Genomic DNA, 24,170 nt, shown 5'->3' on the forward strand with positions numbered 1-24,170 from the left:
CGTAATTGAATATTTAATTGATTGAATATATGTTGCACATCTTCTCTGTAATTTAAAACAACAACACAATGACGAGGCCAATTGTATTGAGATCAAACTTTTAAAATGTATGTAAACATATTGATGTTGAAGTGCGTATGGTTTACCATGACACAGTGCCCTTCCCCAAGGCCAGTGGAGAATGTTATAATGGGCCCACTTACTCTGAACCTAGAGGTGTTTGGGTCATAAGCCACAATTCAAGCCTCGGCCTGGGGCTGATGGCCCCAATCACCCTCTCTCCCCTAAACCTTAAGCATTCACTCACAGGCTGTTAATAACAACCTCACTTGTGAAAAGAAATTGGAGTCACATGATGAATGTCCCTTGACTGAAATGTTTCATAAAAATAAATATGACGCCTCATAACCATGTCTTTGGAGCCAGTGACAGAGACAGATTATGAAAAGTGTGTGGCCAAACCAGAGGAGGGTCAAATCGAAGCCCTAAAAAAAATCACGGTGTGAGATATTAATCAACAAGAGCCATGTTTCCTCCCTTCTAAAATGAACAGCAGGTTCCCTTTCCCTCGCCGTGGGCTCTTTTAATGCAGGGACCGGCCAGGGCCCAAACATCCTGATGGAGAGAGGCTTTACTCTTATCAGGCAGGAAACACTGCTTCTCCACCACATCCTCTTTACAAGAAACACGACTCAACCGTTCCCAAAAAACGCAGGAAGACCAAGCCAGACTCCAGGATTTGTCAAACGCCCGCCACCGCCTCCCGCTTTCCCCCACTTCAGATTCCTTTTATCAGAAAAGAGGAGGAATTTGAAAAGAGCGAGCGAGAGAGACAGAGGCAGAAAAATAAAAACGATGAATGTGTAAAACAGTTGACGGGACGAGGTGTATTTGTTTATTTCGCAGAGATTATGAAAGTCTGCATCAGCAAGATAGGACAGGCAGCAGAGGGGGGGGAAGGTAGGGTAGGAGTGGAGTTCCAGCGATCTGCTTAAGACACGCACCCAGAATAAGACGAGGGGAAACAAAAGGCCCGTGGAGATGGAGGCGGGGAGAAAAACAGCAGAGCCTGTTTTACACTAATCCTCTGATCCGCGGAGGAGTGAAACTGAGTGCATAATGGGTGTTGCTGATAGCAAACTGGGAACTTAGGATGGATGCCGCCAGTTTCCAACACTATGGTTATGGCAATGGCCCGTCACGCACAACAACAAAAAATTTAGAGGTCAGCTTCTTGAAGGGACCTCAAACGGTAGCATTCAATACTAAAAGAAATGCATGGAAAAAAAGCTACACAAATATTGAAAAAAAATTAAACGTTTAGTTTAAAATTAGAATTAAATATTTCTAAGAAATAATTGTGGATAAAAATAACATTTATTAGTATCCTGTAAAGAAGTTTATATACTCACTAATGATAAAAAAAAATATTATGAAAAATGAAAAAGCAAAAACATTTAACTTCCATAAAGAAATTATATACTCACGAATAATAATAATAATAATAATAATAATGAAACTTAAAAAGAACTGAATAATTATAATGAAGCTGAAAATAAACCTTTAACTTTCAATAAAGCAGTCTATACTTACTACTACTACTAACAGAGAGAGCAAAAAATCTTGATCTACCAGTCATTACAAAATCAAGAGTCTTTTCACCTGTATTTATTTTGTGTTTTTATTTAGTGACGTCTAATTCAGATGGGGCCTCAGAACATTCACTTTTAATATATCACAAAATGAAGAGCATCTGCAACATTATTTTCTTAAGTCCAGACCTACAGACATAATCATTTTGCTGTACTTAAATAGGCATAAACAATGCAATTTATCATGAAATCAGTAATGTAATGTTCATTCGCTTGTTATTGACATCAGTGAGGATATCAAAAGTGAGAATGCTAAATGTATAAAACTCAAAATTTTATTTCAATTAAATTAATATGGCAAATCTAAATTGGCATACAATAGTATTCATTATTATTATTCTTTTAACTGTTTATGAGTATTCAAATACATTTTTGTAATGAATGTAAAGGGAAAAGAAAGGGCAGAATTTCCTTCAAAATGATATCCTATAAAGAAAGAGACCAGCCTCACTTAAATAAATCTTGACGTAAAACAACTTATGTTTGAAAAAAAATCTATTGAATATATCTGGACTGAAAAATGCAATACAATAAGCTTTAATGCAAAGCAATTTGATACATAAATAAGCTTTATAGCATATGTACATGCTTTTGTGGCAAGATATGTGAGCATTTTCTGTTTGTCCATTTTTTCTTTTACTTCCGTTCTTCTTTTGGAAACAAAGATGGGAATGAACTTCAGTTTTTTTTATCTATGCATCCCTGAGGTGTCCTTTGACTTCCTGTAGCTTCTCTTTTCCGCTCCCTCCACAGCCTTCCTTTCACTTGCCAGTTATATTGCTGACCCTTGTCGAGCCCACAGTCTATGTCTGTGTCAACTGCCTCTGTTTTGTGTTTATGAAATGCCATAGTTGTTGTAATAGGCTGCCGTGGCATCGGCCAATACGGAGATGAGACTGGTTTCCGTAGCGCTGCTGGAGCAAACAGAAGCCGGCGTTACCTGGATGTGTCCCGTGACTGTCATCCCACCCTGTTCGGGGTGATAACTTGTAGAATTTAGGTACTGGTCGAACTCATCTCGGTCCACCTCACCCAGCAATTCAGCCTGGCTCAGCTGATCCAGACCCTCTAGGTGCCCCTGCTCTGGAGGGGGCGAAAGCTGGCCCAGGTGCCCCTGGTGCCCATGATGGATCTGAACCTGCGGGAATGAAGGGCTGTAATAGGACAATGGAGGAGCTGTGATAAGGGTCACCCCACTTCCCTGATGGGACATTGGGATGTGAACCAAATGTGAGCTCCTACAGTGCAAAGGTACCTGCTGGGAGTAATCGGGATGGTAGTGGGGTGGACTGCTCATGTGCACCGGGGTGGGATGCCTGTCGTCTGGGCAAGAGGTGGAAGACGAGCAGGAGCTGGTGGAGACTGAGCTGGAGGATGAGTAGTAGGACTGGTGTTCGTGATCCACAGTGTCCAGAGGCGACATCTCAGGTGGCGTGGGCAAGCCATATGGGTACGTATCGAAGCTGCTGTTGGAACTGGCGGGATCTCTGAAGACCCTGACGCCGGGTAAAGCTACACTGGGAGAACTGAAGCCGACAGTGCCACTCACAGCGCTCTCGTCATCTTTATCGAGGGGGTGACAGCAGCCTCTGGGATCTGGGAGGGAGTTTTGGTCGGGGCCGAGGGTGGTCAGGAGGAAGCCAGGGTCCACGCGTTTACAGATGCGCTTCAGCTGCTTCTTCCTACGGGGACGGTATTTATAATTGGGGTAGTCCTGCATGTGCTGCACCCTCAGCCGCTCCGCTTCCTCCACATATGGTCTCTTCTGCGGTGGAGTTAAAGCTTTCCATGACTTTCCTGTTGGAGGGGGGAAAAACAGGAGCATACGACTTAATACTGTATTTTTGAAGGATCAATTTGGAGTTTTTGAGATTGCCCAGTTAATTATTCCATTTACAATCACACTAGCACCAACACAAAATCATTAAATGCATTATTAGTTTACAAACTGTTAGTTTGTCTGCTTATATATTGTGCAGCAAACAAAGCTAAATTAAATAATGTCTTCATAACCATTTAAAACATATTTAAACAGAAATAATACAAATAAATAATCATCAGCTAGTATAATTGCTTATAATGCCAGTTAAAATATATATCTTTTTGCACCATAGTTTTTAAATCTTTTAAAGGTATATTATTTGTAGCTTGGCATTCATTTTATAATGTTTGAAATATAATATTGGCAGTAATTATACTGAGTTGATCATTTTTAGCTTTTAGGAATACTTGAAAGAATTTGAAAAATTAGAGCAGCAAAAATAAATAAATACATTAAAATAACTGTTAAAACAGGCCGGCAAATTTATCACAACTGAAATAATGTATAACAGTATAAAAACTGATTAAAAAATATACTCACATACAAAAAAAAACATCTTCTTAATTCGTTATCCCATGAAGTTTTACACTTTTCTTTCAGTTATTTCTTAAACAACCCCAAAGATCATACTGATTTCAAATTAATGAATTTGAAATTGTTTCTATTAATTCTTTTCTATTATTGTTTTTAAATAGTTTAAATATTGAAATTATTTTGATATTTTATATAAACTCAGATTTATATAGTATTTATGATTGGGGGGGAAAAAGTCTCCCATAAGTGTTAAATGATAATATGCGCTCTTGATCTAAATACAACCAAATACAATTTAAAGATGTGCCTCATCTCACTGTGATTTATTTCAGTTTAGTTTCAGTTCAGGTTGCTCTCGAACAGATTGACGCTCTCTGTGTGCCTTACGCTTCTCAAGCTTCCAAAAAAAATACTTACATCTTTTTGTTTAACTAGTTTAGATGATGTTAAACACCCCACTTTCTGCAATGGATACATAAAAACAAAATAAAAACTGAACAGAACTGATTCAAAACTGAATCTTCTGTAACAGAAGATGAAGCCTCACAAAACTTGCCAGTGATATTAATAACAATCTCTTACTGTAATAAGCTAATAATAATAATAGCCTAATAATAATAATAAATATGAGTTGTTAATAATAATAATGATTATTACACAAATAGTATTGGTAATGTCTTACCCAGCATCTTGCTTAGCTCCGCGTTGTGGAGATCGGGGTTCTGCACTGCGAGTCTCTTGCGCTCGTCTTTGGCCCACACCATAAAGGCGTTCATGGGTCTCCTGATACGCGGCTCCGACACCTTGTCCGCGGGAGCTCTGTGGGAGGTGTGTCCGTCAGGTACGTCCGCATTTCCCGCGGAGCACTCAAAGCTCTCCGGCCAGGACGAATACGCGCTTATCAGAGCAGCCATGTGCGCTCTCAAAACTTCAGCTTCCCTTCGTCTCAAACTTTGTTTCTCGGGCGCGAATGTGACCTAGAGTTTTTCTTTCGTTGATGAATTAAAAGCGAAGTAAAAGCTCAATCAGAGATGACTTTGACTGAGCAGCTGGTGGCTGAAGAGCACTGTGAGAGAGATCAGTGGATGGTGCTCGACTCCCCTCTGAAGCTGTGATTCAATGTTTCCTCCGGCATTGGGAAGCGCTTTATATGAGAGGAGCAGCGTCCAGCACAGGCCCACGGGAGGATATCAGCTCCTCCTTGACTGCAACCTGAGACCAGCGACAGAAAAACCACAGGAGACAAAAATATTTCAACAGCTTTACTACTAAATCTCGTCAGTAGCTCTTGGTTGGGTTTGATTTCATGACACATTATTTTGACGGAGCGACAGATATGGTTGACTGTTTTCAGTCAATGTAGCAGGCATCTCCTATATGACAATTATTCAATAAATAAAGGTTAATAAAATGAGATTTGTATTCAAAGTTAAAACTGAAAAAAAATAAATATATATGTATATTTTACAAGAGTCTGGTTGAATATAGCCTACTAATACAGGTTCTTCAACTGTTCTTTTCAGCACAGCATTTTCTCCTTATGAAGACCAGTTTTTCTGTGTTTTGGGTTCTTGAGTTTTTTATAGGGTTCTTTGGAAATTAAAAAAGGTCTTGAAGTCACATTACCAGTTCATATGATCAGAGTATTGGTTTCTGGATTCATCAAACCACTAGTCCATAGGTTTTCTAAAGACCTAGAGAATGAGGAAAGGTTCTTCAGTTGTAACCTATTAAAAAAAATAAAAAATTCATTTGTCTAGTTCATAAGTGCATTCTGTGACATCTGAATGTTTGTCGTCTTGATCCACAATGATATTATCATGACATAAATTATTAAAAGTTCTCATTATGAGTTCAACTTCTCAGTTTTTGAATGCCAAAACAAAAACTAACCACTTCAGCTGAAGTTGTTATAAAAATACAGGAAGCTATTTAAGAAAAGCTATTTGGAAAAAAAGTTATTTAACCGAGGCACAAGAGGCCATACTGTGTTTCACTGGCTAAAGGCTGTTATTAGGCATTATTTATGCATCAAAAATAGCAATCAGAAGCCAGGACTGGGATTATCCATTTTATGAATTTTGATTTAAAATGTGGAAGCCTGTAATAAATGATGATGCCAGGCTGAAAAGAGTGTGAGTGGGTTAGAAAATGGATATAAAATTAGAAAAATTAACAATTAATTATTGTTGGGGTTGGTTGGCAAAGATGTGGAACATAAATTTAGTCATGTTTAAAAAAAATAAATAAAGACATATTCTGTCAAGAATGTTTTTACCTGAGCACTTGACCCAACTAGGAGCAAACTAAAACTTTTGTTCTTGTAGACATTCATCAAAGAAGGAAAAGTGGGGTAACCAACACCAGTTTGCGACTGGAAAAGCAACAAAACAATTCTTCATAAAATTATGTAATTCATTTGAAATATAGCAATGGTGTTGAAATGTTGCTTTAAATGGAATGATGTATTTAGATAGCAGATATAAAAATTTTGATGGGGCCGCCTGTATGTGTCCACGTTTCAGCAGAATTAAAGACGCATTTTACATTCTCATTATTCATTTTCACTTGAGGAAACTGTCATTTAACTTCCATCAGGCATGAAAGAAGACTTTTCACCGTACAGCATCTACATGACTTACTCATCAAAACCAGTTGTTCTAAACAATGATTCACAAGTCAGACAGTTCAGATCCACCTGTATACTTCATGTGCTCCATACCAACTTGTTTTGGTGTTTAGGTTGAACTCCTCTATTGTCACGATCAGATGGTGGAGTTCCTGTTTACAGCTGTATCGGTGGGTCATAAAAGCTGGAGCAAATACAGGAATAATTCAGAATAATTCAGTGATACTCAAGAGAATCTGAACTGAGAAACTGGTCCCATTATTGATTTCAATGAATGTTAAAAGTATCATTTTATGACTGACCTTTGAATTTCTTCCTGTAAGATGTCTGAGAGTTCAAATGAATGGCAGGTTCAGTGAACGAGCAGAGGATGAACACCATTAAAATGAGGGATTCATTCAATGAAGGAACAGGAAGAGGAGCTTGATGCCCCAGATTGCAAAAACATTACGACAGAAAATGACACTTCCTGCTCTCCTCGTCATACCTGCACATGTTGGGGTGTGACAAACTGGACGTGTGAACTGTTTACTCATTTGTGCCATTCACTAGATAAACATCTTTCTGGTTCTGCATTTTGGGACATGATTTCCTGTTTCACTTGATTAACGTTGGGGAAATGCAGGCATACCTGCTGCTTCTCAATAGGTGTTTGCTTCAACACAGATAAACTTGACATTATCTGTGTTGAAGCAAACACCTACTGAGAAGCTTCAGGAAAAACTCTTCATAATTATTGTCACATGACCAAACATTGATAAAGGGCCTATGATGCAAAACTGCCTGGTTATTTTATGTCAATACAAACTTATGCATAAATATATATGCATGTATTTTTAATGTTTTTGAAAGAAGCAAAAATACTATTATTGTGATCAGTGTTGGGGGTAATATATTACAAGTAATGCAAGTTGCGTAATCAGATTACTTTTTTCAAGTAACTAGTAAAGTAACGCATTACTTTTTTAATTTACAAGAGAATATCTGAGTTACTTTTTCAAATAAGTAACGCAAGTTACTTTTTTTTTCAATTTATTGATTGACAGCTCTCCTGTCCACATGTTGAGAACTTTGTTTTAATTCATTTAAAATCTTATTTCTCCATCCCTAGAGGACAACATAAGCAAACTGTGACACATCTCACATCTTCCCCCACTCACCCTATAGCTATTTAAGGCTTTGACAAAATAATCTGCCCTTTATTTATTTTTTTCTCTAAGAAACGATTGAAACAATCTCCATCTTCTCATCCCTCCCCTTCTGACAAGCACCTTAAAGGATTCTGGACATGGACCATGGGAATAGGTAGGATGTAGCTCCATTATTTAATCATCACAAACGGGTTTGACGATGTGTTCAGATTTACCTCAGAAGCAGATGCCATTTATAGTCACAGTCATGACACATAAACAAACGAAGCTGTTGCTGTGTGGCAGATTCTACAATTATTGTTCTGATTAACATAAGCTGTCCGTTTCCTTTTTGCTCCATACGCCCACTCAGACTCCAAACAAGATTATCTTGTGTTGGGGTTTCTGCTATCCTCTCAAAATGGCGTATTTTTGAAAATGTTACTCTTCGATTGTCTCTTTAATAAATTCATGACAGATGCCCACAAAGTTGAACAAAGTGCACGAGAACGTCAGTTCCATTGGATTTGATTAATCTAGTAAAACAGGACATCCTTTGGTATTGCAGATTTCAAGAGGATCAATATTGACCGTGCGACAAGGTCATTAGGATTTTAAACAAAAGCATCGTATTTGCTGCCAGTTACTCTACACCAGCTCAAGACTTCACTCATATATACTTAACATACATTGGATAAGCTGGGCCCAATGGGATGACATTATCATTATGAAAAGACCTTAAAGCTACACATTAGTGTGACAAAGAAAACTAGGGTCATGCAGAGCGGTGCGCTATTAATCATGCGCTTAAAAAAAAGCGAAACGTGTTTGTTTAGTGTCATCATTAAGGATACGTGCAAAATAGGTGAGATTCAATTTAAGTCCCATGATCCATGTCCTAAAACTGTCTATTTGTATAAATCATACTGACAGTAAACACTGCTGACATGTTGGGCTGGTCAACTTATTCCAGAGAAGGCGGTAGACGCGAATAAAGACTGAAAAACTGAACAAAAAGTCGATTTTTATCCTATAAACGAATTATGAACATGAACTGCAATGCAAATGACTATTTCGACACTGAAACTATCTTATATCATCACTTAGGTCACTCTGTAATTAACTGTAAATGTTTTAAAGGGAACAATAAGAGTGAAGGGGCAGACACCTTTACACAATTTGTGCAAGCAATATTCACAGAGCTGGTTTGTCAACACTGCATAAGTTTGCATGCATATGAAAAAAAATTTTTTAGTGTAATGGAGTCTGAGGTGACCTGCCACAAATTTCACAATACGCGACAGACACAATAAAAGGGCTATTTTAAACACAATACCATAGTGTACTCCACAGGACCATGACTGGAAAAGATTTACACTATGGCAAAATAATGAACTGAGACATTTGTTTTGAATATTATCAGTCATTTCCAATCCATTTAAAGATCACGCGACCCCCCTTCTGAGATCCCTTCACTGGCTTCCGATTAATTTTAGAATTGAGTTTACAATTGCAGTACTGGTATATAAAGCATTAAATGATTTAGCACCTTCTTATTTGTCCGATCTACTTCACCCCTATCTCCCACCAGAGGCCTTAGATCCAAAGATAAACCCAAAATCCAGCTAAAACCGAGCCTTTGAAGTGGCCGGCCCGACACTGTGGAACAAGCTCCCACTCTATATTAGATCGGCCTCCACTTTGTCTGAGTTCAAGTCATATCTCAAAACGTATTTATTCTCTGTTGCTTTTGGTTTATAAGAGTGTTCTGTTTTAACTCTCATGCTATTACTGTACTTTGCAGCACTTTGGTCGGCCTGTGGTCGTTTTTAAATGTGCTTTATAAATAAACTGAACTTGAACCAAACAAGTGTTTAAAAGAGTGCATGTGAGCAGTTTAATAATCAATATCTTAGCAATGTTATACTATTTATTATTTATGATCAGTTTTGTAAAAAGAGTTAACCCAAAAAAAGAAAAGTTGCCATTTGTGGTGGATGAGTTTGTTTCTTCATCAGAACAGATTTGGAGAAATGTAGCATTACATCACTTGTTCACCAGTGGATCCTCTGCAGTGAATGGGTGCCGTCAGAATGAGAGTCCAAACAGCTGATAAAAACATTAAAATGTTCCACCATAAAACTCCAGCCCATCAATTAATATCTTGTGAAGTGAAAAGCTGCATGTTTGCAATCAAACCATTAAGACATTTTAACTTCAAACGGTTCCTTCTGTCCAAAATACATAGTCCTCTATCCATCATATTTCTTTCTTCAGTGAAAAAGTTGTCTCATCTGAATCAAGAGAAAAATGTGCAAGTATAGTTTTTAAGTAAAAAGCATATGGTCTGGGATTTTGATGTGAGAGGACAACACTGGAGGAAGCTTTATTATGGATTATGAGCAAGTGATGCAATGCAAAATTTCTCCAAATCTGATCTGAACTATTGCTTTGACAAGTTGGAATTTGGATTAGAATTTAATTTGCCATATTAGAAATGACAAGAGTTCTATTAGTCCAATATGAACTTTAACAAAGCAAAATTACATGATTTTGACAAATTATGCCGATATTGGTCCCGTTATGTAGAATACATTATTTCTCACCTAATTAGTCATATTTTTTCTAAATTATGTTAAATGTTCTGAAAAAAGATTAACAGATTTAAATTAGATTTTCCATATGGTGATCAAAACATTGTTTTCAAATAAATATTTGTAGAAACATTTTAATTTATTGATTATACATTTATATTTACCTTTTAAACATTCTGGGGGCATATTTTCTGGAAAGCTAAGCATTTTTCCATTATGGAGCATATAAAAACACTTTATAATTTAAGGTAATAAATTATATAGGCTGAATGTGAAACATGAACATATTTCTGAAAACAAGTGTTTCTGAAAATACTCCCTATGTTTTATGATAAAAATAAAAAGTATATTCCTATATCCTTTTTGCTACATTCAGGAATTTTGAATGCTGCACAACACTATTATCTCTCTATATATCAGATATTTTGTACAAATATTGTACACACGTACACACACACACACACACACACACACATATGTATAAATATGGCCCATATTGTAGCATGCATCTAAAAATGTTACTTCCTGGAAAACTAACAAAGAAAAACAAATACATATGAAAAACACAACTGCACATACAGATTGTTGTTGTTGTTATTTTAATGTTTTGTCATTTAGTTTAAATATGGAGAAAAAACCAATCATAAATGTAAATTCATATGCTTTGTTGTCATTCATTTTGGTGATCTCAATATTAAAAATCATACTTTTTGGAATCAAAAAGTCAAGAGTTTCGACAGCAGTTAATTGTAAAAAAATAATCATTTTTTCTGTTTTTTCTTGTTCTTTTTGGGCACCACTTCCTCACTTGCTCCTTCCTCTTCATCCCGTTCTCTCTTTTTCTTCTTTTTCTTTTTATCTGAAACTTTATGGTCCATATTCTCAATTTCTATTGTTTTAAGTTCATCTGCATGAACCTCTAGAGATGTTTTTTTCTCCTTCTTCCTCTTTCCTGTGGTGGGAGCGTCTTCTTCAGTGGTGCCATCCATTACTGTAGGGGCGCTGCACACTTCAGTCCCATCCTCATCCCGCTCCTCTCGTTTCCTCTTGTTCTTTTTCTTTTTCTGTGAGTGATTTGGCTCTTCAACACTCTCTCCTGTTACTGAGGTCAGTGCATCTTCCTCTGCGCCATCTCTTTTCTTCTTTTTCTTCTTTTTGGACTGTTCCATATCACTGGGTTTGGGGGAGTCCTCCATGGAGGCAGATGGAGCCAGTGGAGAAGGTGCATTGCTGCTGACCTCAGATGAAGATGCGGCTGGGTCTCGTCCTGCCTGAGCCTTCTTGATCTGGGCCATCCGCTGAGCAAAGTACTCTTGCATGGTCAGTGTGCTGGTCACTGTGTTTGGTTGCGTTTCTGGGTTCGGATTTGTTCCCGTGTCGTTGTCCTCTTCTCTCTCTTCCTGAGAGTCAGGTCCACTGCTTCCCTAAATGAAAGATATAGACCAATATAACGATACAAAGTTATGACATAAAAAAACAGTAGTAATATACAGTATATAACTGCATTATTAATAATATTATTATTATATGATTAAAGTATATTATAAAAAATCTATAAAAAATTGAGGATGATGGTTGCTGTTGTTGTGAGAGTATATTTTATTTTTTTATCAAAAATAATTTAATAAAATAATTATAAACTAATCACAATTTATAATAATATATTGTTATGACTATTATTATTGCTGTTATTATAATTATTATGTGATTATACAGTATATTTCTATAATAAAAACTATTTTGTATTAAAATATAAAAATTGAACAATACAACAAAATGAAGAATATATACACACATCAAGTGATAATACAGTATATATTTTTATAATAGAAACTGTATAATACAACAATAAAAAATATTGTTATTAAATCACATTATATTATTATTACTATTATCGTCATTATAGTTTTACTAGAGTCAAATTATAATTATTCTTATCTGTATTATAATAACAATAATAATGGTTTTATTCCAAAAATTAGAGAAAGAACTCAACATGCAAGCAGAATATTCAGCAGTGAAAAAGAGAGAACTGTCTGTTAGGAATGAATAGGACAACCCCTCAATTAATTTAAAGAACCTTGATGCACACACCCCTGTGTATGTGTCATTAAATGCTTAAAGGTGTCAATCAACTTCCAGTCATGCTGAGACTTGTACCAGGTATCTAATGACACCACTGAACTTCATCTGAACTATCTGCTAAGAGACATTTAAAAAACATTGTTTAAATAAAAAAATGTCTAAAGTGAAAACATTTATTGTTCTCAATCTGTCAAGAATCTGATTCTGTTCATGTCTTTATATATTTTTACACTGTGTTGTATAATATTCAGCACCATGTATATATATATATAAAGAGGAAATGGATTCAAAAGGGGGCGTATGTACAAGTCACTGTGAATTCCTGAAAAACTTGCCTGATGAGTGAGAGTCAGTGCTTGCGTTGGCCAAACTAAGAGTGATTATAAGCATTAAGAGAAAGAACAAACTTTCTAGCATAACATACAGCTTAATCATAACAGGCCAAACTGTAGCAAGACACAGTGACTATGTTGAAAGACCACAGAGGAACACTTTAGATTAAACTGTCGTCCTCCAATACTTCATCACCACGTTGACTCTCTCGCCCATTCGTCTTCATTTTGCTAATGGCCTCCTCAATGCATAATGATTTGCAGTGAAGAATACCCTCTCTGAAGCCTGCGCTAAACCATGCCAGTGTTCTACATTACGCCAGAGACACCGGTGAAAACAGCATTTTTCAAAAGATGTATGGAGGGATTGGACGGAAAAAAAATAATAGATTGCAAAGGTTTTGTATAGCCAAGAAACAACAAAATACCTTATGAAGACTTACAATGCTGAAGATGTTAAAAGCATTCTACATATAAATAGTGAAAAAGAGCTGAACAAAAAATTTACAATAAAATAACATTTTAATATAAAACAATATTATAACTAGTAGGTAGGGGTGGGTGATATACCAGTAAACACAGTTAACTGGTAAAAATTTGTCAACCAAGTAGAGATTTTGAACTATCGTCTCTATCGCGGATACAATCACGGTGCTCATAGAGCGAGTGAGTATTGAACGGAGTTATTTTTGCCACTTTATAGTCCTTGAACAGTTAAATACACACATTCAAGCAAAACAAGTTGAAGGGATAGTCCACCCAAAATTGAAAAATCTGTCATCATTGGCTCACCCTCATGTTGTTCCAAACCTGTATGACTAAGGCCCAATCCCAATTCTATTTTATACCCCTTCCCCTTGTCCCTTGAAACAGAGTGTCAAGGGGTAGGGGTGAAAATATTCCCCTAAGAATTGGGACATCACTACTATACGTCACACGTCATCATACGTCTTCTAGCTCCTACAATACACACACCTATACTGGTGTGCTGGTGTGCATTAGAGCCTTTAATTACCGTTCTATAGTAATGCGCTGCTTACTGACACACACATATCGGAGATCGCGCAGCTCACACATCCAGGAGAAAAGAAACTTGTCAACGCTGCCCCAAATAAACTGAACTTGAACCAAACAAGTGTTTAAAAGAGTGCATGTGAGCAGTTTAATAATCAATATCTTAGCAATGTTATACTATTTATTATTTATGATCAGTTTTGTAAAAAGAGTTAACCCAAAAAAAGAAAAGTTGCCATTTGTGGTGGATGAGTTTGTTTCTTCATCAGAACAGATTTGGAGAAATGTAGCATTACATCACTTGTTCACCAGTGGATCCTCTGCAGTGAATGGGTGCCGTCAGAATGAGAGTCCAAACAGCTGATAAAAACATTAAAATGTTCCACCATAAAACTCCAGCCCATCAATTAATATCTTGTGAAGTGAAAAGCTGCATGTTTGCAATCAAACCATTAAGACATTTTAACTTCAAACGGTTCCTTCTGTCCAAAATACATAGTCCTCTATCCATCATATTTCTTTCTTCAGTGAAAAAGTTGTCTCATCTGAATCAAGAGAAAAATGTGCAAGTATAGTTTTTAAGTAAAAAGCATATGGTCTGGGATTTTGATGTGAGAGGACAACACTGGAGGAAGCTTTATTATGGATTATGAGCAAGTGATGCAATGCAAAATTTCTCCAAATCTGATCTGAACTATTGCTTTGACAAGTTGGAATTTGGATTAGAATTTAATTTGCCATATTAGAAATGACAAGAGTTCTATTAGTCCAATATGAACTTTAACAAAGCAAAATTACATGATTTTGACAAATTATGCCGATATTGGTCCCGTTATGTAGAATACATTATTTCTCACCTAATTAGTCATATTTTTTCTAAATTATGTTAAATGTTCTGAAAAAAGATTTAAATTAGATTTTCCATATGGTGATCAAAACATTGTTTTCAAATAAATATTTGTAGAAACATTTTAATTTATTGATTATACATTTATATTTACCTTTTAAACATTCTGGGGGCATATTTTCTGGAAAGCTAAGCATTTTTCCATTATGGAGCATATAAAAACACTTTATAATTTAAGGTAATAAATTATATAGGCTGAATGTGAAACATGAACATATTTCTGAAAACAAGTGTTTCTGAAAATACTCCCTATGTTTTATGATAAAAATAAAAAGTATATTCCTATATCCTTTTTGCTACATTCAGGAATTTTGAATGCTGCACAACACTATTATCTCTCTATATATCAGATATTTTGTACAAATATTGTACACACGTACACACACACACACACACACACACACATATGTATAAATATGGCCCATATTGTAGCATGCATCTAAAAATGTTACTTCCTGGAAAACTAACAAAGAAAAACAAATACATATGAAAAACACAACTGCACATACAGATTGTTGTTGTTGTTATTTTAATGTTTTGTCATTTAGTTTAAATATGGAGAAAAAAACAATCATAAATGTAAATTCATATGCTTTGTTGTCATTCATTTTGGTGATCTCAATATTAAAAATCATACTTTTTGGAATCAAAAAGTCAAGAGTTTCGACAGCAGTTAATTGTAAAAAATAATCATTTTTTCTGTTTTTTCTTGTTCTTTTTGGGCACCACTTCCTCACTTGCTCCTTCCTCTTCATCCCGTTCTCTCTTTTTCTTCTTTTTCTTTTTATCTGAAACTTTATGGTCCATATTCTCAATTTCTATTGTTTTAAGTTCATCTGCATGAACCTCTAGAGATGTTTTTTTCTCCTTCTTCCTCTTTCCTGTGGTGGGAGCGTCTTCTTCAGTGGTGCCATCCATTACTGTAGGGGCGCTGCACACTTCAGTCCCATCCTCATCCCGCTCCTCTCGTTTCCTCTTGTTCTTTTTCTTTTTCTGTGAGTGATTTGGCTCTTCAACACTCTCTCCTGTTACTGAGGTCAGTGCATCTTCCTCTGCGCCATCTCTTTTCTTCTTTTTCTTCTTTTTGGACTGTTCCATATCACTGGGTTTGGGGGAGTCCTCCATGGAGGCAGATGGAGCCAGTGGAGAAGGTGCATTGCTGCTGACCTCAGATGAAGATGCGGCTGGGTCTCGTCCTGCCTGAGCCTTCTTGATCTGGGCCATCCGCTGAGCAAAGTACTCTTGCATGGTCAGTGTGCTGGTCACTGTGTTTGGTTGCGTTTCTGGGTTCGGATTTGTTCCCGTGTCGTTGTCCTCTTCTCTCTCTTCCTGAGAGTCAGGTCCACTGCTTCCCTAAATGAAAGATATAGACCAATATAACGATACAAAGTTATGACATAAAAAAACAGTAGTAATATACAGTATATAACTGCATTATTAATAATATTATTATTATATGATTAAAGTATATTATAAAAAATCTATAAAAAATTGAGGATGATGGTTGCTGTTGTTGTGAGAGTATATTTTATTTTTTTATCAAAAATAATTTAATAAAATAATTATAAACTAATCACAATTTATAATAATATATTGTTATGACTATTATTATTGCTGTTATTATAATTATTATGTGATTATACAGTATATTTCTATAATAAAAACTATTTTGTATTAAAATATAAAAATTGAACAATACAACAAAATGAAGAATATATACACACATCAAGTGATAATACAGTATATATTTTTATAATAGAAACTGTATAATACAACAATAAAAAATATTGTTATTAAATCACATTATATTATTATTACTATTATCGTCATTATAGTTTTACTAGAGTCAAATTATAATTATTCTTATCTGTATTATAATAACAATAATAATGGTTTTATTCCAAAAATTAGAGAAAGAACTCAACATGCAAGCAGAATATTCAGCAGTGAAAAAGAGAGAACTGTCTGTTAGGAATGAATAGGACAACCCCTCAATTAATTTAAAGAACCTTGATGCACACACCCCTGTGTATGTGTCATTAAATGCTTAAAGGTGTCAATCAACTTCCAGTCATGCTGAGACTTGTACCAGGTATCTAATGACACCACTGAACTTCATCTGAACTATCTGCTAAGAGACATTTAAAAAACATTGTTTAAATAAAAAAATGTCTAAAGTGAAAACATTTATTGTTCTCAATCTGTCAAGAATCTGATTCTGTTCATGTCTTTATATATTTTTACACTGTGTTGTATAATATTCAGCACCATGTATATATATATATAAAGAGGAAATGGATTCAAAAGGGGGCGTATGTACAAGTCACTGTGAATTCCTGAAAAACTTGCCTGATGAGTGAGAGTCAGTGCTTGCGTTGGCCAAACTAAGAGTGATTATAAGCATTAAGAGAAAGAACAAACTTTCTAGCATAACATACAGCTTAATCATAACAGGCCAAACTGTAGCAAGACACAGTGACTATGTTGAAAGACCACAGAGGAACACTTTAGATTAAACTGTCGTCCTCCAATACTTCATCACCACGTTGACTCTCTCGCCCATTCGTCTTCATTTTGCTAATGGCCTCCTCAATGCATAATGATTTGCAGTGAAGAATACCCTCTCTGAAGCCTGCGCTAAACCATGCCAGTGTTCTACATTACGCCAGAGACACCGGTGAAAACAGCATTTTTCAAAAGATGTATGGAGGGATTGGACGGAAAAAAAATAATAGATTGCAAAGGTTTTGTATAGCCAAGAAACAACAAAATACCTTATGAAGACTTACAATGCTGAAGATGTTAAAAGCATTCTACATATAAATAGTGAAAAAGAGCTGAACAAAAAATTTACAATAAAATAACATTTTAATATAAAACAATATTATAACTAGTAGGTAGGGGTGGGTGATATACCAGTAAACACAGTTAACTGGTAAAAATTTGTCAACCAAGTAGAGATTTTGAACTATCGTCTCTATCGCGGATACAATCACGGTGCTCATAGAGCGAGTGAGTATTGAACGGAGTTATTTTTGCCACTTTATAGTCCTTGAACAGTTAAATACACACATTCAAGCAAAACAAGTTGAAGGGATAGTCCACCCAAAATTGAAAAATCTGTCATCATTGGCTCACCCTCATGTTGTTCCAAACCTGTATGACTAAGGCCCAATCCCAATTCTATTTTATACCCCTTCCCCTTGTCCCTTGAAACAGAGTGTCAAGGGGTAGGGGTGAAAATATTCCCCTAAGAATTGGGACATCACTACTATACGTCACACGTCATCATACGTCTTCTAGCTCCTACAATACACACACCTATACTGGTGTGCTGGTGTGCATTAGAGCCTTTAATTACCGTTCTATAGTAATGCGCTGCTTACTGACACACACATATCGGAGATCGCGCAGCTCACACATCCAGGAGAAAAGAAACTTGTCAACGCTGCCCCACGACTTTTATTAATAACAGTTTAAATACTGAATCGATACATTATATTTTCCAGCAACGAGAGGATAAAATCGCTGTTTTTGAAGTAAACTAACTCTAAAAAGAGAAACGCACAGACGCGCATACACGCAACTTTCATCTCTCTCTCTCTCTCTCTCTCTCTCGAATTGGCAATATTTGAGAAAAGGGTTTCACGATTTCTAATTATTGGGGGGACTAGCCCCCCTCAATGTCTACGGTGGTTATCGCCCTGATCAGACATGAAAATATGTTGTGGCACTATCGTGCAGTCTATAATGATATGACGTTAGTTAGCAAATATTAGCGATTTTTTTGCAAACATTTCTTTGAGTAACATGACCGTAAATATGAACTCACGATTGAATGTAACATAAAACAGATGATTACTTTTCGTTAAAATCTTTATTAATGCCAAAAATGCTTATATTTATTTGTCTTTTTGTTCGCTCGGGCAGCCATGTTGTCCCTGAAGCCAGTTTACGCTGAGATAATTCATACCCCTTTGTTTGAAGTATGGTCCCGAAAAATCTTCATTTCAAGGGCTATCTAGCCCTTCCCCTACCCCTCCAACCAAAAGACAATCGAGACACCCTTACCCCTTCACATGAACGTGCGAAACAGAGGGGTAGGGGAAAGGGGAAGGGCTAAGGGGTAGAATTGGGATTGGGCCTTACTTTCTTCCGTGTAACACAAATGAGGGTATTCTGAAGAATATTGGTAACTAAAAGGTTTTGTGACCCATTGACTTTCACAGTATGGAAAAATGCCAAAATTGTTTGGTCACCAACATTCTTCAAAGTACCTTCTTTTGCATTCAGCAGAAAAATTAAATGGAATGACAGGAGCATGAGTAAATGATCTGAGTAATTACCGACAGATTTTTCATTTTTGGGTGGATTATCTCTTTGAGTACCACTGTTCTAGATCAGTGGTTCCCAACCCTGGACCAGTGGACATTTGTATCTGTAACTCCCATTTCAGGTCTTGAAATCTCTACCAACAAGCTAATGGATTCATTCAGATATGCTTTAATGCAGAGCTGGTGGTAAACCAGGATCAGCGTTGGTAACTACTGTTCTAGATGGTCATTGTGACTACAAGTTGCTGCCACAGGTCCCTCAAAAGTTGGAAGTCGCCCAGAGGGAGACTGGAGAACTGCAAAAAAAATAAATAAATAAAAAAAAAAAGGTGAAGTGACGTGTGGCCAAGTATGGTGACCCATACTCTGCATTTACCCATCCAAAGTGCACACACACAGCAGTGAACACACACAAACCGTGAACACACACCCGGAGCAGTGGGCAGCCATTTATGCTGCGGCGCCCGGGGAGCAGTTGGGGTTCGGTGCCTTGCTCAAGGGCACCTCAGTCGTGGTATTGAAGGTGGGAGAGAGTGCTGTACATTCACTCCCCCCACCTACAATCCCTGCCGGTACGAGACTCGAACCCACAACCTTTGGGTTATGAGTCCGACTCTCTAACCATTAGGCCACGACTTCCCAGATGTAGGCTCATTAAAACAGAAGTCTCACTTTTCCCTCCAAATAAAATAAAATCTATATTTCTGTTTTTTTTTTTGGGGGGGGGGGGGGGGGGGTCTTCAGAAGAGATGCGTCTGACTTAGAGCAGGGACTTAGAGAAACAACTGGGGGGCATTTTGGAGCACATTGTGAAATTACTCTCTGGAGAGAGAACGAGGAGAAGAGGAAGAGAGATGGAGCGAGTGGGAAATCCTCTTCACCGTAGAGGTGGTGATAGTGTGTGTGTGTGGTGCGATGTCTCACCGCCTGGGGACCTCTATTAGGTTTATCTCTCTAATGTGTCAAGAGAAGTGCTGCTGGTAGCATTCCCTCAACAGTGCTGAGCATGGATTGGGTTATACCACACACACATGCAAGCACATACGTGCACGCGCACACAAACAAAAAAGTGAGCAGGAAGGCTGACACGGAGATAACGCAGGTCCAGGTTTCATGACTGTGCTTGGATGTCCTAAAGAGGGTGTAAACACAACAAAAAATGGCTCCTGAATGTTCTCAGACACTCTCTGGCTTCTTCTGCCTCCACATTCCCTTCGTTCTTTCTCTCCTCCTGGCAGATGAGAGGCCCCAGGAAAAAGGATGCGTTCCCTGAACTGTGTGCAGTGTTCAGATAAGGCCCTTGCAGCAGGAGCTATGGGCTCTTTCCTGCTCCGCTCTCCCCAGGCATGGGCGGCTGGAGGGGTGGGGGCGGCGCGGCAGTGGGGCTGGACTTGGAGGGGGGTGTCGGGACATTCAAAAGGCCGTGAGGAGGAAGCTGAAGAATAAGACATTGCCGCTGACGCCAACACATTGCAGCAGACAGTCCGAAGCAGCCAGGGACGGAGGAAAAAAAATTGTCTAAATGTGTTCACGAACCAAAAAAAAACAAATCGTGACAACATTCTTGAATTTGCTGCTGAAAACTGCAACTAATTTGTCCCACTCTGTGCTATGTCAGAAAGTCCCTAATTTATAACACAAAAGTAATATTCCTTCCTGCATAGAGACACGGCGCTCTGACTACGCTAGTTTAGCACTGCAAATGCTGTGTCAGCAATGAGAACTTCTGGTGTCCAGGGATTAAAGACCACAATATGGTACAATAACACTGTGCTATATATAAAGCTAAGATTATTTCTAGTACTGATTTTTCGCAATACTTTGACAATAATCCCAGCTGAGAATGTTAAACCTTCAAAAATAAATGTATAAATACATTAATACAGTGGGCATGCAGTGCAAGCAGTGTATAGGTAACAAGTTGTTAGTAGTGTGCTATAATGCTTAAAAAGACATGATATTGAAATAAATAAATAAATAAATAAAAAATAATAATATATATACATATATATTTATTTTTTTTAAATATGCGTTAACGTATGCTTTAATCTCTCTTGCTTTGATTTTACCTTTCAAAACAGACTTAAAAATCTGTAATTTCTGAATTTATTATCCCCGTTTTGCTAATCTGCATAATATTTTAAATTTAATAAAAACATATTTTTTTTAAAAGTACATAATGTTGCCTGACTGAATGAATAACTGATTAAGCTCTCGATGTGGCATCAACTTGGTGGTGCAATAATACTGTGCTATATATAAAGTTATGATTATTTAAAGTGCAGATATTTAGTAATACTTTTACAATAATCCTAGCCAAGGATGAAAAATCATCAAAAATATATGTATTGATTTATTAATACAGTGAGCATGCACAACAAACAATTTGTTAGTAGTGTGCTATCATAATTAAGTAATAGTAATAAATTATAAATTATAATATTAAATGCATTCAAATTTAAATTAAATAATAAATAAAATACTTATTTAAGAAATATACTTTTGTGTGCTTTGGTCTCTCTTGCTTTGACTATCTCGCAAACAAGACTTAAAAATCTGTCATATTTCTGCAATTATGATCCCCTGTTTTGCCAATTTGGATAATTTTCAAGTTGATTAAAAAAAAAACTCTTAAAAACATATATAATGGTGCCTGACTAAATGAATACCTGATTTAGCTCTCGGTTGGGCATCAACTATAGATAAGGGCAAGGTAAAAAGCTGGAGTTCAATGATCAATCAATCTTCATTTGTGGAAAAAAAATTCTTTAAGACATCAACACCATTTTTTTCCTTCTTATCCCTCAATTTTTGGGTTTTTGAGGATAATTTACTCCTTTGAGGGTTCAAAGTTAAACTATATTCTAAACAAAATAGATCCTGGCCTATTACGCTCACAGGCCGATGGATAATATTGAGATGATATTGGGAAGAGGGCTGATTGTGCGAGTGTGTTCTCATTGTCCTGCCACTATTATAAATTTGGTGGTGGCCTGGGCTTATGGATCGGGACTCAGATTACCCAGCTGTCCCTCCCTGATGAGGAGAAAGGACCCGCCGTGCCATCCTTCATACCATTCACGTGGGCGGACAGCAAAACAGGTGGCACCCACGCAATACAGTGCTTTGCATGCTTTAATGAGCATTTTAACATGTATCATGATATAATACATTATGTGAACGTAATGTAACGAAGTAGAACAAAGCAAATGGTCCAATTACAAGCCATCCTTTGATACACGTTTCTTTAAATGTACGATAAGCACAATGCTCTTCTTACCAAGAATATGTAAATCATGTACACAAAACTTTAGTCAACATGTTAGAACAGATTCAATCAAACAAAATTAAAGGATGCACTCAAACATTGCCCAAAAAATGCAATAGCAGTGGATCAAAAGTTTAAATACAGATATTGATACAAACAAGCACATCACTGCTTATTCTTATTCTTATTATTTTTATTGTTATTAATAACAATAACAACAATCTACACCAAACAACATTTTCAGTGGGCATTATATATAAATTCATTTAAATATAAAATTATATTACAAATTTAACAACAACAGCAATAACAATAAATTATTACCGGTATTATTATTTTATTTTTATTATACCAATTAAGCATACACCATGCAACCTCAAAGAATTTCTCTGGTGTATACTATTATTATTATTATTAATATTAATAATAATACAATTATTATTATTATTCAATTCATATTTATTTATAATAACTATAAAAACAATTACATTTTCAATATTAATCATTAAAATAATTAACCAGAATGACAAAAAAGAATGAATAAAACAGGCCAAATGAAGGTGTAAGTGATGAAGAGGTGTTTGAATAACAAAGACTTTCACCTAATGCAAGTAAGCCGGCGTGATGCAGACCTCTCCACCAACCTGAGACTTCATTACTTATCATGAGTAACAAATGGCAACAACACGCTGCATAGGGCATCATCACTAAACTCTGCTTACTTTACATTGAAAAGTGCTTGCCTTTCCATGCTCTCCAAGGAGCTGATGTGTCAGCCCCAAGATGGAGGACACACCATTTATTCTCTGCCCTGCGGTGATTTATTAGATTAAACTGGCGGTGATTAAATGCAAGCCGAGGCTCATAAAAACAGCGGTGGTGGTGGCTCTCAGGAGCGTCAGGTGGTTAGCTTCCTCTATTCGTACTGTAATCACCATGCCAGGGCAGCCCTGCCTGGGCCAACAATGACTGCAGAAGTTGCCCATTTCAGTTACCCCTTTTAGTTATTGCCGTTTTTATTTTCACACTAGTTTGTACGTGTCAGTGGGTTGGCATGGGCTTAAAGCCAGTTGCCGGAGGGTATGTAGCAAGCAGTCATTACGGTCCGTTTCTTCATTACCCTGTAGCACCATCAACAGTGTAAGGGAGGCCGCGCTTTTGTTTGAGGCAATTAGATGTTATCGGAGAACATATTAGGGATCTCCCGCTCGAAAACAAACATGCCTTTGAACACCGGTGCACAGGCGTCAGTTACTGCATTAGTTGAGAAGTAAAACATGCTGGAGCACAAGGATACAACGTGCCAGTGTGAACTGCTGTCTGGTCCTAAAGTTTCTGTTTTTATATTTAAAGTTTTTTCTCATTTTTATTATTAGCATTGTGTATCTTTTTAATGAGAAGAGAGTACAGGAAATGAAAGGGATAAAAAAAAATGCTGCAACCCAGATTTGAAACAAATATACCCCAGCGACTTAAGACTGGTTTTGTGGTCCAGGGTCACATATATAGGCTGTGTATGCGAGTAGGTACATCGTATATTTACATTTATGTAAGGAAGAGTGCATTTAAACGTATGGTTACACTTTACTTGAAGGGGTGTACATAAGACTGACATGACACCTTCATAATCATGACATGACACCTACATAATCATGACATGACACATGTCATGAATATGAAGGGTTTTTATGCATGTTTATGACAACTGTCATTAAGTGTCATTCACTCAGTTATGTAATTTTTAATGCAAAGATGACATTGTTTGAGATGTCTTTGTTATGGGCTATGGTTAGGGGTAAGGGTAGGGGTAGGGTTAGGTAAAATAATGTCATATTTGCATTAAAAATGACATAACTGAGCGAATGACAC

General features: G+C 36.7%; 2 protein-coding genes across 2 annotated transcripts in view; both read right to left on the bottom strand.

Moving 5' to 3' along the window:
* Positions 1-2,080: 2,080 nt before the first annotated feature.
* Positions 2,081-5,114, bottom strand: LOC107561931 (transcription factor Sox-7-like). The gene is made up of 2 exons (XM_016246467.1): positions 4,691-5,114; positions 2,081-3,449 (listed from the first exon to the last, which is right to left on the bottom strand). The coding sequence occupies exons 1-2, from the start codon at positions 4,920-4,922 to the stop codon at positions 2,488-2,490; spliced, it is 1,194 nt and encodes a 397-aa protein (XP_016101953.1). The 5' UTR covers positions 4,923-5,114; the 3' UTR covers positions 2,081-2,487.
* A 10,177-nt stretch (positions 5,115-15,291) lies between these two features.
* Positions 15,292-24,170, bottom strand: part of LOC107561924 (PIN2/TERF1-interacting telomerase inhibitor 1-like) — a 29,783-nt gene continuing 20,904 nt past the window's right edge. The window contains exon 6 of the mRNA XM_016246461.1: positions 15,292-16,052. Coding sequence (XP_016101947.1) covers positions 15,390-16,052 — 663 coding nt within the window. The 3' untranslated portion in view covers positions 15,292-15,389. The remainder of the gene's footprint in view (positions 16,053-24,170) is intronic.

The sequence above is a fragment of the Sinocyclocheilus grahami genome, unplaced genomic scaffold, assembly GCF_001515645.1.
Source record: "Sinocyclocheilus grahami isolate Dianchi unplaced genomic scaffold, SAMN03320097.WGS_v1.1 scaffold799.1, whole genome shotgun sequence".
Lineage (NCBI taxonomy): Eukaryota > Metazoa > Chordata > Actinopteri > Cypriniformes > Cyprinidae > Sinocyclocheilus > Sinocyclocheilus grahami.